Source organism: Vulpes vulpes, chromosome 12 (assembly GCF_048418805.1).
Source record: "Vulpes vulpes isolate BD-2025 chromosome 12, VulVul3, whole genome shotgun sequence".
Classification (NCBI taxonomy): Eukaryota; Metazoa; Chordata; class Mammalia; order Carnivora; family Canidae; genus Vulpes; species Vulpes vulpes.
This window is the reverse complement of record NC_132791.1, coordinates 122,375,052-122,390,006: the sequence shown is the minus strand read 5'-3', so window position 1 is coordinate 122,390,006 and position 14,955 is coordinate 122,375,052. Positions and strand designations below refer to the sequence as shown.

General features: G+C 42.4%; 2 protein-coding genes across 6 annotated transcripts; one reads left to right on the top strand and one right to left on the bottom strand.

Moving 5' to 3' along the window:
• Window positions 1–2,157: 2,157 nt before the first annotated feature.
• FDXACB1 (ferredoxin-fold anticodon binding domain containing 1) lies at window positions 2,158–7,848 on the bottom strand. Of its 2 annotated transcripts, XM_026006817.2 has the most exons (5): window positions 7,604–7,848; window positions 7,227–7,383; window positions 5,706–5,909; window positions 5,355–5,513; window positions 2,158–4,523 (listed from the first exon to the last, which is right to left on the bottom strand). In XM_026006817.2, exons 1-5 carry the CDS (start codon window positions 7,773–7,775, stop codon window positions 3,344–3,346), a joined length of 1,872 nt encoding a protein of 623 aa, XP_025862602.2. In that variant the 5' UTR covers window positions 7,776–7,848; the 3' UTR covers window positions 2,158–3,343. The 2 variants fall into 2 exon arrangements, with proteins under 2 accessions (XP_025862602.2, XP_025862603.2); XM_026006818.2 differs by lacking the exon at window positions 5,355–5,513 and having other exon boundaries at window positions 2,735–4,523; window positions 7,604–7,775.
• A 28-nt stretch (window positions 7,849–7,876) lies between these two features.
• Window positions 7,877–13,841, top strand: CFAP68 (cilia and flagella associated protein 68). 4 transcript variants are annotated; one of them, XM_026006819.2, is made up of 5 exons: window positions 7,923–8,104; window positions 8,289–8,419; window positions 10,666–10,896; window positions 11,403–11,469; window positions 11,738–13,841. In XM_026006819.2, the coding sequence occupies exons 2-5, from the start codon at window positions 8,354–8,356 to the stop codon at window positions 11,917–11,919; spliced, it is 546 nt and encodes a 181-aa protein (XP_025862604.2). In that variant the 5' UTR covers window positions 7,923–8,104; window positions 8,289–8,353; the 3' UTR covers window positions 11,920–13,841. The 4 variants fall into 4 exon arrangements, with proteins under 4 accessions (XP_025862606.2, XP_025862605.2, XP_025862604.2 ...); XM_026006821.2 differs by lacking the exon at window positions 8,289–8,419 and having other exon boundaries at window positions 7,877–8,104; XM_026006820.2 differs by lacking the exon at window positions 8,289–8,419 and having other exon boundaries at window positions 7,895–8,256.
• Window positions 13,842–14,955: the final 1,114 nt, after the last annotated feature.

The following is a 14,955-nucleotide window of genomic DNA, read 5'->3' as shown; positions in this document are numbered from 1 at the left end:
CTGTAATGGCAGAACAGAGAATAAGAAAAATGAAAGCCTGAAGAAATTCTGTGCAACCAATGCAACCTGGCACTGCTATTGCTACTACAACAATTCGGGAAGCATTTTGCATACTTTATCCTTTTTAAGTGTAATATAACAACCTTGTTCTTACCAATAAGTAAACTGAAGTCCAAGGTTGCATAAGGAGGAATTGGTGGAGCCCTATTCCAACTCAGGTCTGTCTTATTACAAAACCCATGCTTTTCCCAGGAGATTGGGAGGAAGAGCCTGATGTCTTATAGGTGACAGCATACCTCTGACCCTCAGGGGCTATTCATCTGTTCCGGATACCCTCCCCACTGCCCCAGTCACAGAGTTCTGTCCCATACATGGAGAGCTCTGTAGCAGTAGCTGAAATGTTTGTATAGGCAGCACTAAAACGGGCCTTATAAGACATGTTAAAGGGACTTCTGTATGTGGCCAGGGAGGGGATGAGGCATAAGCAGTAGACAATTATGGAACGAAAAAATTTCATGGGTAAAAAGCAAACCTGCAGTAAAGGTAGTTATAACTTATAAAGCTAGGATGAGGGGATCCCTGGGTGGCTCAGCAGTTTGGCACCTGCCTTCAGCCCACAGCGTGATCCTGTAGACCCAGGATCGAGTCCCACATCAGGCTCCCTGCATGGAGCCTGCTTCTCCCCTGCCTGTGCCTCTGCCTCTCTCTCTCTCTCTGTGTGTGTGTGTGTGTGTGTGTCGTGAATAAATAAATACAATCTTTAAAAATAAAAAAATAAAGCTAGGATAATGGTTAAAAGACAAAAGTAGTAAAATCAATTATATCTTAAAAAAGGGACTCATGAAATAAAAAGATGTAAAATAGGACAACATATACATAAAATGGGGGGGGGAGGATAACAATGAAGTTCTTTTTGAAGGTGTTGAAACTTAAATGCCTCTCAACTTTAATAAACATTGCTACCTTAAGATGTTATATAGAGTGCCTCCTTAATCAAAAATCACCCGTTTTCTCACTGCCTGCCAAATGAAAGTACAAATTCCATATTCTAGCATTCAGTCTTTCATCACCTAAATCCAGCCCTATCCTATTTTTCTAATCTTATCTCCCACTACTTTCCTATATACATTTACATTCCAACTAACTAGCCTGAAAAGTGCTCCAGCCACTCCCTTATCTATACCTCTGCCTGGAATGCACATCTTCCTTACCTGACAATCCTCCCATCACAACACTGCCGTTATTTTAAGATCCAGCTCAAATGCTACCTTGTCCATGTACTAGGCACCATTACGGATAGAAGATAGGTATAAATGAGGGACACCTGGGTGGCTCAGTCGGCTAAGCATCTGACTCTTGGTTTCTGCTCAGGATATGATCTCAGGGTCTTGAAATCTAGACCCATGTTGGGCTCAGCACTGGGCTTGGAGCCTGCTTCAGATTTCCTCCCTCTCCCTCTGCAACCCCCCTGCCCTGTGCATGTGTGTGCACTCTCTAATAAAAAATTTTAAAAAGAACAAAGGTATAAGTCACATTACCTGCCCTCAATTAGTTTACGGTGAATGTAGAAAGCTGAGCAATAAATGTGTCCATAAGAGATCCCTTGATTCTTTACTCCACTCCCCAAAATGTAATGCCAGTGTTCCCATCCCCATTAATGATACTCCTGTTCTTGCAGATCAAAAACCATGCAGTCAGTACTGCTTGATTCCTGTTTAACCCCACACCCTTCCCCCATACACATATAGTTCTTCAGCATATCCTTTTAAATATTACCCAGCCCAACAACATCTTCCCACCCTGATCCAGGTCACCATTATCTCTCATTGGCATTAATCACCTCCTAGTTTGTATCTTGGCTTCCATTCTTATCTTTCTACATGCTTTTCTCCAAATAAAAGAACAAATAAGACCGTTATTTCCCTCCCAGAGTTTACAATATAATTCCAATCTTCGGAGCCTAACTATTCATTAACAGGAACATACATTAATTAACATTAGAGGACTCTAGAGTCCTGGTCTGAGCCAATCTCCCAGTGTCTCTGAGAGATGCTTAAAATAGAAAGCTCCAAAATCCAAGAGGGCAAAGTTTAATCAATCACATGCAGTGGTTACTAGTGAAGACTAGGGAAAGAAAAACAACAATGGCAGAAGGAATATGAGCTTTATTTTTTTTAAGATTTTATTTATTTATTCATGAGAGACACACAGAGAGGCAGAGACAGAGGCAGAGGGAGAAGCAGGCTCCATGCAGGGAGCCGGATGTGGGACTTGATTCTGGGACTCCAGGATCATGTCCTGAGCTGAAGGCAGGCACTGAACCCCTGAGCCACCCAGGGATCCCAAATATGAGCTTTAGAGTCAGACAAATCCAAGTGTGAAGTCTATATCTGACATAAATTCGTTCCATGACTTCAGCAATACTCAACCATGGAATAAATATTATCATGATGATGCCAATACTAATTATGGAGCACTTTCAACTTACCCAAGCTAATAAATGTTAGTCTGACTCAAAAAACCACTCTTGTAAATTGATTTAGTGAGATAACACAAAAGGGTTTAAAGAAGAGGAATTGGCAGTGTGAAAAAATATGGCACTGAAGTTCTATTGCATCTTCAGGGATAAAGTATCTAAAATACAAGATGCTGTTTTATTTGTTTTCCTAGTCATGACTCAGGATCAAAATACAGTACAACTCCATAGGTCACCAATCCCACCACAGTCTATGAGTTTTTTTTTTTTTTTAAAGAATTTTATTTTACTTTATTTATGATAGTCACAGAGAGAGAGAGAGAGGCAGAGACACAGGCAGAGGGAGGAGAAGCAGGCTCCATGCACCGGGAGCCCGACGTGGGATTCGATCCCGGGTCTCCAGGATTGCGCCCTGGGCCAACGGAAGGCGCCAAACCGCTGCGCCACCCAGGGATCCCTACAGTCTATGAGTTTAAGTGACAAAGCCCCCAGTTTCTTTGGAGTCAACTAACATTGGCTAGAGTACCAAGGTAAAAGACTATAAAAAACACAGTCTGGAAAGAATTACCAGTTACAAATTGGTCTTTCTTTCTTTCTTTTTTTTTTTTTTTTTACAAGATTTTATTTGAGAGAGAGAGAGAGCACACAAGCAGTGCAAAGGGGCAGAGGAAGAGGGAGCAGCAGACTCTCTGCTGAACATGGAACCAAACAACATGTTGGGCTCAATCCCAGGCCCCCAGGATCATGACCTGAGCTGAAGGCAGATGCTTAACTGAGTGAGCCACTCAAGTGTCCCCAAATCGTCTTTTTCATCTGCACCTGCACTCACACCCACAAAGATTACTCTGGAGAAGTAAATTTATTAAACTACCGAGGTATTACATGTAGTCTTTGCTGAATCTCTTTCCTAAACTGTAATTGCATTGATGCCACCTGCTGCCGAGTGAGGGCCTTGTCACAGGTCTGATATGTCAATCTATAGCAGAGACTGACCTGTTGAGTCTTGGGATGCTGGAAACGACTAAGGAATTCTATGGATATGACAGTGTCCTGGGACACTGCTCGGGCCACTGTGTGCAACTCTAGTTCATCAAATTCTTTCTTCTCATCTAACCAAAAACTAATATCATGCACATAGCATGGAGGATACAAGGAATAGCTTTTAAAGGGTTCTATTTTCCCAGGAACAAAATTCTTCAGGAAACGGGGATCAAAGGTCCACAACATCCTCCAGTCTGAGATACCCCAGACAAGCATTGTTAGGAGGTCCAAGTTCATAGACACAAACATAAAACTCTGGTCTTTGTGTATAATGCTTGTAGCAGATGTGACAGACCCAATAATCAGATCCTTGGCACAATCTGGGCCAAAATTATGAGACTTCACATAAATAAAATAATCTTTCCCATTTGGTTGAAAGACAAATTCCACTGAACTGCTCAGCTTAGAGCCCTCCAGCAATGTCTGGGTCAGAAGGCTATCAAGAGCGCCCTTCAGGTGATCCAGCAGTGTCTGAAGATAATGATCCTTCAGATTTTGATTAAACCCAAGGATAAATAAAATCTCATGAAATGCCGGCATTGTGAAAGGCAAGATAAAGCACTTCCGAAAGACAGGTCCACTGAGGACGTGTAGGGAACCTGGGAAGAAGCCTGGTGCTTGGATGACAGCCTGAACATGAACTAGGAGAGAAGGTCTAAGGCACACCTTATTTTGGCCATAGATTTCTTCATGAGTTTCTTCCTTGCTGTCTAATCCAGGATCCTTGAGAAGATTAAGTTCTGAAAATAACACTAGAAAGTCCTTCATGTCTTGTGTTGTCCCACCAGTCAGGGACTCAGAATTTGAGTTATCTTCACAGAGACTAATCCAAAAGGCAGCCGACAGACTGTCACAGTTCCAGTAAGTGAGAACATTGGTGCTTCCCTCTGGCAGTAAAGGAAAGGAACAGTTCAGCCTCCTTAGAGGGAAAGCTTTGCCCAATTCAGCAATGAGCTTCTCGTTAATGGTTTTGATGGGATGACAGGAAGGTGCTTCTAGGAAACCTCTGTTTAAACACACATAAAAATGACTTTTTAAACTTCAAACATAAAAAATTATTATGGATCTAGAATTAAAAGCACAAATAACTGTATAGAAAAGAATTATCTTTAAGGTGATTCCAAAAACAAATTAAAAAATTCATCTACCGGAAACAGAGATCATGTGTTTCAGAACTCCGATAGCCACCATTCTTACAATATACCAGAAAATCTGACAAAGTTTATTTTTTTAAAGGTTTATTTATTTATTCATGAGAGACACAGAGAGAAAGATACAGAGACATAGGCAGGAGAAGCAGGCTCCCCACAGGGAGCCCGATGCAGGACTCTATCCCAGGGCCCCAGGATCATACCCTGAACCAAAGGCAAACGTTCAACTGCTAAGCCACTCAGGCGTCCCAATATGACAAAGTTTAATTCTAAAAAGGCTTGTGGGGCAGCCCGGGTGGCTCAGCGGTTTAGCACCACCCAGGGCGTGATCCTGGAGACCTGGGATGGAGTCCCACATCAGGCTCCCTGCATGGAGCCTGCTTCTCCCTCTGCCTGTGCCTCTGTCTCTGTCTCTGTCTCTGTCTCTCTCTCTCTCTCTCTCTCTGTGTGTGTCTCTCATAAATAAATAAAATCTTAAAAAATAAAAATAAAAAAATAAAAAGGCTTGTGTAAGGTCAGACTGACAACTATTCATAGCATGAACATCATGAACAATTTATCCATGAAATTAATTAACAATTTTTTTGAAATTAATTAACAATTAATCCATTCAATATATGGTTGCCATCAAGTCAATCAGGATACAACTAGAGATAGAAGTAATTTCTGGTAAAACAGCAGGTTACCTGTTCAGCTTTCCTACAAGTGCTTCTGGTTCTGGAAAGGAAAACCAGCGGTCACCCAGTTTGATTCTGAAGGTTCTGGGTTGTGAACACCCAAAGGGTAAGCTCCGGGTGAAGATATGGTTCAAAGCACCTTCTACATGAAAGGACTTATCTTGACTCCTGCCAAAATAGTCACCAAGTATGGAGTCTGTCATTTTTTTAATTAATTAACTAATTCATTGTCATTTTTTTTTAAAGCAAGTATTTCTAGAGACTAAAGCAGGAAGTTGGTAGAGGAATGTTTGACTAAGAGATTTTTTTTCATTATTAGTATTAGAGATGAAAAAAGGCTAGGCTTCTGTTATTACTTACCTATATCCAGTGCACTTGTACCCTGGCACAGACTCACAGCTGAAAGGATGCACCTCACTTAAAATGAATCCTCCCAGAGCAGCCATGGCAACCACCTGCCAGCTGTTGTGCCATTCTCTCCTGGGCTTATCAGCAGAAGTCCCACCTTGTCCTCTACACAATGCCACATGGACTTCTCCTTCCTCTGCAAGAACATCTTTACAGCTAATAGGGGGAGGAGAGCACCAGCAATTTATCAGAAACAAGTTGAAATTATCATAGGAAGTAACCTATACATACCTGGCTTGGCTGTAAAATAATTAAAATCCAATCATATCTATTTACAAAGGTCTATAAGACTTCACACATGCAAAGGAAGTAGCTGAAAGTAAAACCGTAAATTCAATGTTCAACTCATAACTGATACTAGTGGCTGACCAGGGTATTATCTGGCTTTGTATCTGCATTGTTCATCTAATGTCATAGAAAGGTCAATGTCTGCAGAATTCCTATACATGATTCACTGACTGGGCTGTTTTTCCCAGTTCAGTTGTTCATTTCACTCCCTTCCTATTAAAATTTCATATTTAAAATACTAACTTATGGGGATCCCTGGGTGGCTCAGTGGTTTCGCGCCTGCTTTGGCCCTGGGCGCAATCCTGGAGTCCCAGGATCGAGTCCCGTGTCGGGCTCCCGGCATGGAGCCTGCTTCTCCCTCTGCCTGTGTCTCTCTCTCTCTCTCTCTATCATGAATAAATAAATTTTTAAAAATATTTAAAAAAACAATCCTGGCTGTGTGGGGCACCTGGATGGTTAAGCTTCTGCCTTCAGTTCGGGTCATGATCCCGGGGTCCTGGGGTCGAGCCCGGAATCAGGCTCCCTGCTTACTGGAGAACCTGCTTCTCCCTCTGACCCTCCCCCAGCTCGTGCACTCTCTTTCAAATTAATTTTTCAAATCGTAAAAAAAAAAAAAAAAAAAAAAATCCTGGCTATGTGAAGTTTCTTGACAACTATGATCCCTAGAGACCTCCCATATAGTACCACATGTTTTGGTAAAGTAGTTTAAAAGCACTATTTTAAGTTCACATTAATCTGAGGTAGTTACCATCAATATCCTCATTTTATGGATGAAGAAGCAAAAGCAAGTAAGGATCAAGTAAGCTTACCCCAAATCACATAACTATTAAGTGGTGGGTGGGGATTTTGAATTCATGTTTTTGGCCATCAGATTATACTGGCTACCATTATTTTTGCATTATCCAAAATAGGTGTTCCTCCCTTTACACGCCCAAGAGCACACTATTTGTACTTTTTTTTTTTTTTTTTTTTTTTTTACTATTTGTACTTTTATTTAACATTTAGGGTGACATGTCTGCCTTTCCAACGAGACTGTGGGTTCCTCTGGAGCTCTACATTAGCCCTAAAACCTATCATAGTAACTTACACACATATGCCCTATTTCCCAAACTAAAATATAGGAGGGCAGTAACTGTGTAATGTACATCTTAAACATTTTACTTTTGAGTGGTCTCATTTCCTCACCTCTGGAAAAACTTGGCAAGCAGTTCCCTGTTCTTAGCTACTCCAGCTTTGCGTCCACAGTGGGGAAAATTAAAATAAATCCGATCAAACTCCCTGGGGTGCAGTTGCAAGGCATCTGCCAGATGGGTGCAGTCCACACAAAAAAGTATCTCAGTACCTGGCAGGAAATACAGACAGGAGGGTGTCTCAAGACCTGAATCCCTCCCTAACCTGTACCTTGCAAGACAACCCAGGTGCAAGCCCACAGCTGGCTTTCGGGGAACAGGATGCCTAGGAGCAACCCCCGCGCGCCCTGGGGCCGCCCGCACGCCCCCTCCTTTCACTTCCGGCCGCGCCTGCAGCGGGGCGGGGCTTCGCGGAGGGGCTGGCCTAGCTACCTCGCTCGCGCAGGCGCCGCAGATTCTCCCGGGCCACGGGATCCCGGGCCACGTCCGCCGGGCGCTGCAGGCAGGTGGCGGTTACACGGGTGCTCCCGTCCAGGGTCTCGCTCAGCGCAGCGGCGAAGGAAAAATTCCCCTCCCCAACCAACAGGAGGCGCCGAGGGGCCATGGCCGGCACTTGCTCCCCGCTCGCGTCCTCGGAGGCGCCAGTTTTTACGTCACTTCCTCCGCTGGGGGGGGTGGTCTCTACTGGCCTCTCCCTCGGTCGCTGATTGATGATGCATCGTCAGCGTCCTGTCGTCCTGAGAGACGGGTGCCGCCAGTTCGGGGGAGGGCAGGGGGCAAATAGCTATGAGTGCAAAAGGGGAGTCCGACCATCCCGTCCCCTCCCTTCCTCGCACCTTCAGGAGGGTCAAGATCACTTCCTTTTAGCCCGAGCGCTGCCCTGAGGGACTTCGTCACACCTGCATGAGATCACAAGCAGGCACTAGCACACAGGTGCGGGCCCAGGGAGAGGCGAGGTCTGAGTGAAGGGAGTGGGGCGGGGCTGAGGTCCAGGGGTGCCCTGTAGGTTACTGTCGCAGAGGGCTTTAGAACAACCTTCCGAAATGGCTGCTTCCCTTTGTCTCTGCTGCTCGAGATTTCTCCAGGTGCTTCTCTCTCCTACCTTTTATTCATTTAGGAAATACCAAGTGCCTGTTATGTGCCAGGCCTCCGTGCGGGCGGCGAAATACATGGGTGACCAAGATGTGGCCTGTGAATTCACGGAGCTTACAGTCTCATGGAGACCGCACAGCGAAGGAGGCAGCCCTGGTACAGTGGGATGCGGCGCTACGAGGAGTCGTTCAGGGTGCAATAGGGGCACAGAAGGACCTAGAACCTCACCAAGATCCGGGATGAAGTGGAAACGTTCCCTGAGTGAAGTGAACCTGAACTGAAACCCAAGAGGAGTAGGGAGCACCAGAGGGGCTCAGTCGGTTAATCGTCTGCCCTTCTAGCTCAGGTCATGTTCCCAGACCTGAGATCCTGAGGAATCTGAGATCCAGGGGACCTCGGGCTCCCTGCTCGAGGAGGAGTCTGCGTCTCCCTGTCCCTCTGCCTGCCGCTCCCCCTGCTTGTGCGCGCTCTCTCTCTCCCTAGCTCGCTCTCTCAAGTAAATAAATAAGATATTTTTAAAAAGAAAAGAAGGACGCTTGGGTGGGTCAGCGGTTAAGCGTCTGCCTTTGGCCCAGGGCGTGATGCTGGAGTTCTGGGATCAAGTCCCGAGATCAAGTCCCATATCAGGCTCCCTGCATGGAGACTGCTTCTCCCTCTGCCTGTGTCTCTGCCTCTGTGTGTGTGTGTGTGTGTGTGTGTGTGTGTGTGTGTCTCATGAGTAAATAAAATCGTTAAAGAGGCAGGAGGAACAATATATGCAAAAGCATGATGGAGAAACAGAATAGTTGAATTTGGCTGAAATGTAGTTGGAGAGTGGGTAACAGAGGAGATTGAAGAGTTAAGCAGGGGCCAGGTCATACAGAACACCCTAAGCCATTTTCACAACTTGAGTCTTATTCGGAAAACAGTGGCCAGCTTTTAAATAAGAAGATGACACAATTAGATTTTCATTTTCACACCATTCTTTACTATGGAGAAGGGATTGGAGAAGACCAAGGCTGATGGCAAGATCAGATAGGTGACTATAGCAATAATGGTGACAAAAGCTGGTAGTGATCTAAAATGGAACTTGGCAGTGAGGATGGAGGGTAGTGGTCTGATTAAAAAATCAATAAGACCTAGAAATTGGATGGATGTAAGAGGTAGAAAGAAAAGTCAGAGTCAAAGATAAGCCCAAGTCCTTTGGGACTTGGACAACTGAGTGGATGTTGATGTCTGTCCTTAGAGCTCCAAGGACAGTGTCACTTTGGTTTACAGTGTGAGTACCAGGCTTGTCAGATTTTGTGGGACCAATTACTCTGTGGTCATCATGCTATTTGTTGACATCAGTGCATGCATCTCTCTTCACAAAGGTACGGGATAAGAGGGCAGTTACCTTTAAAGCTGCAGTATTGGCTTTGTCCCTACCTGTGGAAAGGTGGCTTGGTGGGTAGTGTCTCCCAGATCATGACCTTCTGGCCATGGTGATCCAGGTGACCTACATTCTTTCTTTGCCTGGAGAACGGGACGGCCAGGTTTGGTGATATCTCTTCCTTTAAAGAAAATGGAACAGCTGGATAAAATTTGCTATCACTTATCTACAAATTCTTCAAACAATACAAGCCACTCAGCATCAAAATACTGTTCATCAGTGAAGGTATTGTCTTACCCCCCCAGCCAAGGGACCACAGTCATCTTTTGGCCCAAAATTAAAATGGCTAGGCTTTTGATTCCTTACAAAAAATTGAAATTCAGACATTGGTCATCTGATATGTGCAAAGCACCATTGACTGGGATAGCAGGCAGAATGAGAGGTATGATAATAAGATACAGGTCCTGTCCTCAAGGCATGTACACAGTTCAGTGTAGGAGATTCAACACATACTTGAAGAACTTCAACGTATGGTAGAAAGCTAACGATATGAAGATACCATTCTGTGTGAGACAAAGGACAGAAAAGTTAACTTGGAAGACGTCATGAAAGAAGTGGCATTTGAGCTGAGTCCAAAAGGAAGAAAACTATCATTTATTGAACTTGTGTTGTGTTAAGTAGTTATCCAACTTTCACTTTTCCCTATTCTCTCGGACTATAGCAATATTCTTAGACCTTAAACTCTTACATCTCTAAATTTCTTGAACATTTAGCTAGTTTTCCATATAGTATTGGGGATACTGAAGGTTTTCCTGCCTCTTTAGGGTGTGGCATTTAATGTCTGCCATCTGCTACTTTTGATTGAGAGGATAGTTCAAAGGATTCAGGGACCAGGAGAGAAAGAAACAGAACCACAGTTAAACTGGGAGAAGAGCCTAGATTCTTAGGAAGGTGTACTTATGTTATACTTGGCCAAGGGTAAAGAAGGGATGAATGTCTTCTCTATTCCCTAGTTTATACAACTTGCCTTTCTGTTCTCACTTTTTCCCAGAGACAGTCCCTCGCCTATTTCCTTGCAAACCCACACTATGGCAGCCTCATTAATGCAGATGGACATGCTGAAATATGGACAGATTGGAATGATATGTCCAAGTTTTTCCAATATGGATGGAGATGTACCACTAATGAGAATTCCTATTCAAATCATACCCTGATGGGAAACTGGAACCAGGAAAGATATGACCTAAGGAATATCGTGCAGCCCAAACCATTGCCTTCCCAGGTAATCTAACTTTCTCTTCTGTTTCCTTCCATTAGCAAAAGAAATGCCAATGGCCATTTTAGAGGTAGAAATCTGAGAACTTCCATGCCGAGATCTCTCAGGCTTCTCTACTCAGTGAGGTGGTTGGGGGTGGACAGCAGTCTTTAACTGGAATGTCTGTCCTACTATACTATCAAGTTGAATAGTAGAGTATTCAAAGTATGGGTAGTACTCTTTCTCTTGCTTCTCTTTAGACTTTATTCATCTACATAAGTATATGTCTTCTGACTCAGGCTGCCTACCTAGATTTGTCATTTATCTGCATTTTGCCCGTAAATGTTTCCTAAACAAACAAACAAGCAAACTTACAAAGGATATGAAAGTTAGTAGTATGTAGATGCACAACATATAGACCTCTAGTTAATCTAAAATATGACAGCATGTTAGAATTCATGTAATTGTGTCCTTTATTTCCCAATATTAGGTGTATACTCCTATATTTTTAACTAATTGGTTTTTCTTTCCAGTTTGGACACTATTTTGAAACAACGTATGACATGAGCTATAACAACAAAAGGCCACTTTCAACTCATAGTAGGTGGACTGTTCTTTTCAATCTTTATATACTCAGGACTCAACTCTGTGCCTGGAACATAGAAGGAACTCAAATAAAAGTAAATTGAAAAAAAAAAGTAAATTGAATGAGTAAATAAGTGCATGAATGAGTAAATGATTTTTCTCTTTTCTCAATTTTGGTAGGACTCACTAAACTCAGAAATTTTCCCTCAGTAATAAGAGCGAGACCAGTTCCTTGTTGTTGACTGATTCTACTTGTCTTTCCTTCCCTTTTCTCTTCCCCCAGGATTTAAGAGAGAGCCTCACTGGTTTCCAGGACATCAGCCTGAGCTGGATCCTCCTCGATACAAATGCACAGAAAAGTCAACTTATATGGCTAGCTACTCAGAACCTCCACTTGGGCATTACTCTGCCTGTGTGTGGAATCCTAGTAACTGCCAACAGGTCCAGGATTCTAAGAAAGAATAAGAAGCTTCATTTTTCCAGAGTAAATTGTAGGAGGGAACACATTCTAAGCACAAGTAAGAATTTAGCTGACTATAATACAGTTTCACTCTCTGAATAAAGCACAGTAAATATTCCCTAACCCCTTTTTTGTTTGTTTTAATCAAGATTTAAATGTCAAATTTAAGTTAATTATGTCTGCTCTTAGTTCTCTGTTGCGAAGTTGTAGTAGGAGAGGATTAAAAAGAATTATTTTAAAAGTGCAACTACTTTGCTCTTCCCTACCTTCCAGTCAGTCAAGATCCAGCATGACTTGGGTTATGTTTGATGAGGCGCTTCCTGGATATAAGCCGGGTGGTCACAATCAGATATTGTAACTTTATCATGACCTTAATGAATATCCCCTCTTAAAGACTACAAAACGGGGAAAAAGACTTTTTAAAATTATTATAATGAATTTAAAACATACAAAATTAGACAGAGTAGTATAATGAACTCCCATATACATTACCCAGCTTCAATAATTTATTTTTCATTTTTTCATTTTTCTAAAGATTTTATTTATTCATGAAAGACACAGAGAGAGGCAAAGACATAGGCAGAGGGAGAAGCAGGTTCCCTGCAGGGAGCCCAATGCAGGACTGGATCCCAGGACGCTGGGATCATGACCTGAGCCAAAGGCAGACACTCAACCACTGAATCAACCAGGTGCCCCAATAATTTATTTTTTAAAAGATTTTATTTATTTGGGGGGGAGAGAGATTATGAGTGAGAGCGAGAAAGAATCTGAAGCGACTCCACAATGAGCACAGAGCCCAAAATGGGGCTCCATCCTACAACCACAAGATCATGACCTGAGCTGAAACCAAGAGTTGGGCACTTAACCAACTGACACCCAGGCACCTAGCTTCAACAATTTATGATTGATCTTAACTATCCTTATATACTTTCTCTATTTATAAAATTAATTTTAGAGCAGATCTCAGAAATTATATCTTTTCATCTCCAAAGATTTCAGTATATATCTCAAAAAGATAAAAATCATCAATTTTTTATTCCCCCACAAAGACCATCAAGGCAACCTTTCATCAAACAAAGCTGAGGTATTAAACCTGAGCAGGGAAGCACATCAACTTGACACAATCTTTGTGAGAATTCAAAAGGGGGATGTTCAGGGAGGGTATCTTGAGAGATTTGGGGTAAGGACTCTGTTGGTTTAAGACAAATCTTTCAGAGCACCTGGGTGGCTGGGCAGTTGAGTGTCTGTCTTCCGCTCAAGGCGGATCCCAGAGTCCTGGGATCAAGTCCCACATCAGGCACCCCACAGGGAGACTGCTTGTCCTTCTGCCTGTGTCTCTGACTCTCTCTCTGTCTCTCATGAATAAATAAATAAAATCTTTAAAAAAAAAAAGATGGGTCTTTCAAAGTAGGGAACTGGTAGGGATTGAGACAGGATCGTGAATAGTTTGAGCTTAGTGTGCACAGGGAGGCAACAGTCTAAATTTTAACACATTTGAACTTATCAATATTTTCCTTTTTTATTTTGTCTCCTGTTTATTATGATAATGTAATGGATGAAAGATGTCTCCCATGTATTTCCTCCCAAACGTTCATTATTTTATATTACAAACACAGATATGGAATTTATGTTGTATAGGATGTGAGATAATAACTGAGTTTCATTTTTTTCCATATGACTATCCAGTTTTCCCATTAATTATTAATAATTATTGAAAAGACCATACTTTCTCCACTGCTCTTGAACACCATTTTTATTGTAAATCAACTATCTGTGTATACTTGGGCCTTTTTCTGGGCCCTCTATTACATGCCATTGGCCTAACTGTCATTACATATGCTATCTTATCCACAATGCCTTAATTACTTTGCTATTGTAATTACGATAATTTTGTAAATCTTAATATCAAATAAATGAGATACTTTCACATTGTTTTTCTTCAAGAATGCCTTAACTATTTCTAACCCATTGAAGTTCTATATAAATTTTAGGATCAACTTGCCAAATTTTACAAAAAGATACCATTAAGGTATTGGTAGAAACCGCACTGCATTGTTAGATCAACTTAAGAATTTGAGTTATAGGGGCGCCTGAGTGGCTCCATCGGTTAAGCATCCAACTCTTGATTTCGGCTCAGGTCATAATTTCAGGGTCATGAGACTGAGCTCTACATTGGGCTCCCTACCCAGCTGGGAGTCAGCTCAAGATTCTTTCTCCCTCTGCCCCTCCCATTTGTTCCATCTCTTTCTCTCTCTCTAAAATAAACAAATAAATCTTTTAAAAAATTTTAAGGGGCAGCCCGGGTGGCTCAGCGGTTTAGCGCCGCCTTCCGCCCGGGGCGTGATCCTGGGGACCCGGGATAGAGTCTTGCATCGGACTCCCTACACGGAGCCTGCTTCTCTCCACCTGTGTCTCTGCCTCTCTCTCCCTCTCTGTGTCTCTTATGAATAAATAAATAAAATCTTTAAAAAAAAAACTTAAGATTTGAATTATTGCCTCTTGCTAATTGTAGTAATTCATTAAAATATGTTCTTGAAATACGAGTATTTTATAGGCACTTATTTTAAGTTTGTTATATATCCTATTTCCTGTGTATCCAGCATATTTTTTAGATAGTAGGAGTAGTAAAATATATATATGGCATAAACTTACCATTTTAATGATTTTTAAAAATTATTTATTTTTATGATTTTATTTATTTATTTGAGAGAGTGCGGAGGGGAGGAGCAGAGGGAGAGGGACAAGCAGACTCCATGCTGAGCGTGGACTGAGCCCAATGTGGGGCTCCATCTCATAACCCTGAGATCACAACCTGAGCCAAAATCAAGAGTCAGTCGCCCAATGTGGGGCTCAAGCTTACAACCCCAAGATCAAGAGTCATACACTCTTACTGACTGAGCCAGCCAGGTTCCCCATTTTAACTACTTTTAAATGTACAATTTAGTGGCATTAAGTATATTCACAGTGTTGTGTGACTATTAGCACTGTTTCCGGAACTTCGTCATTATCCCAAACTGAAGCTCTGTACCAATTAAACACTG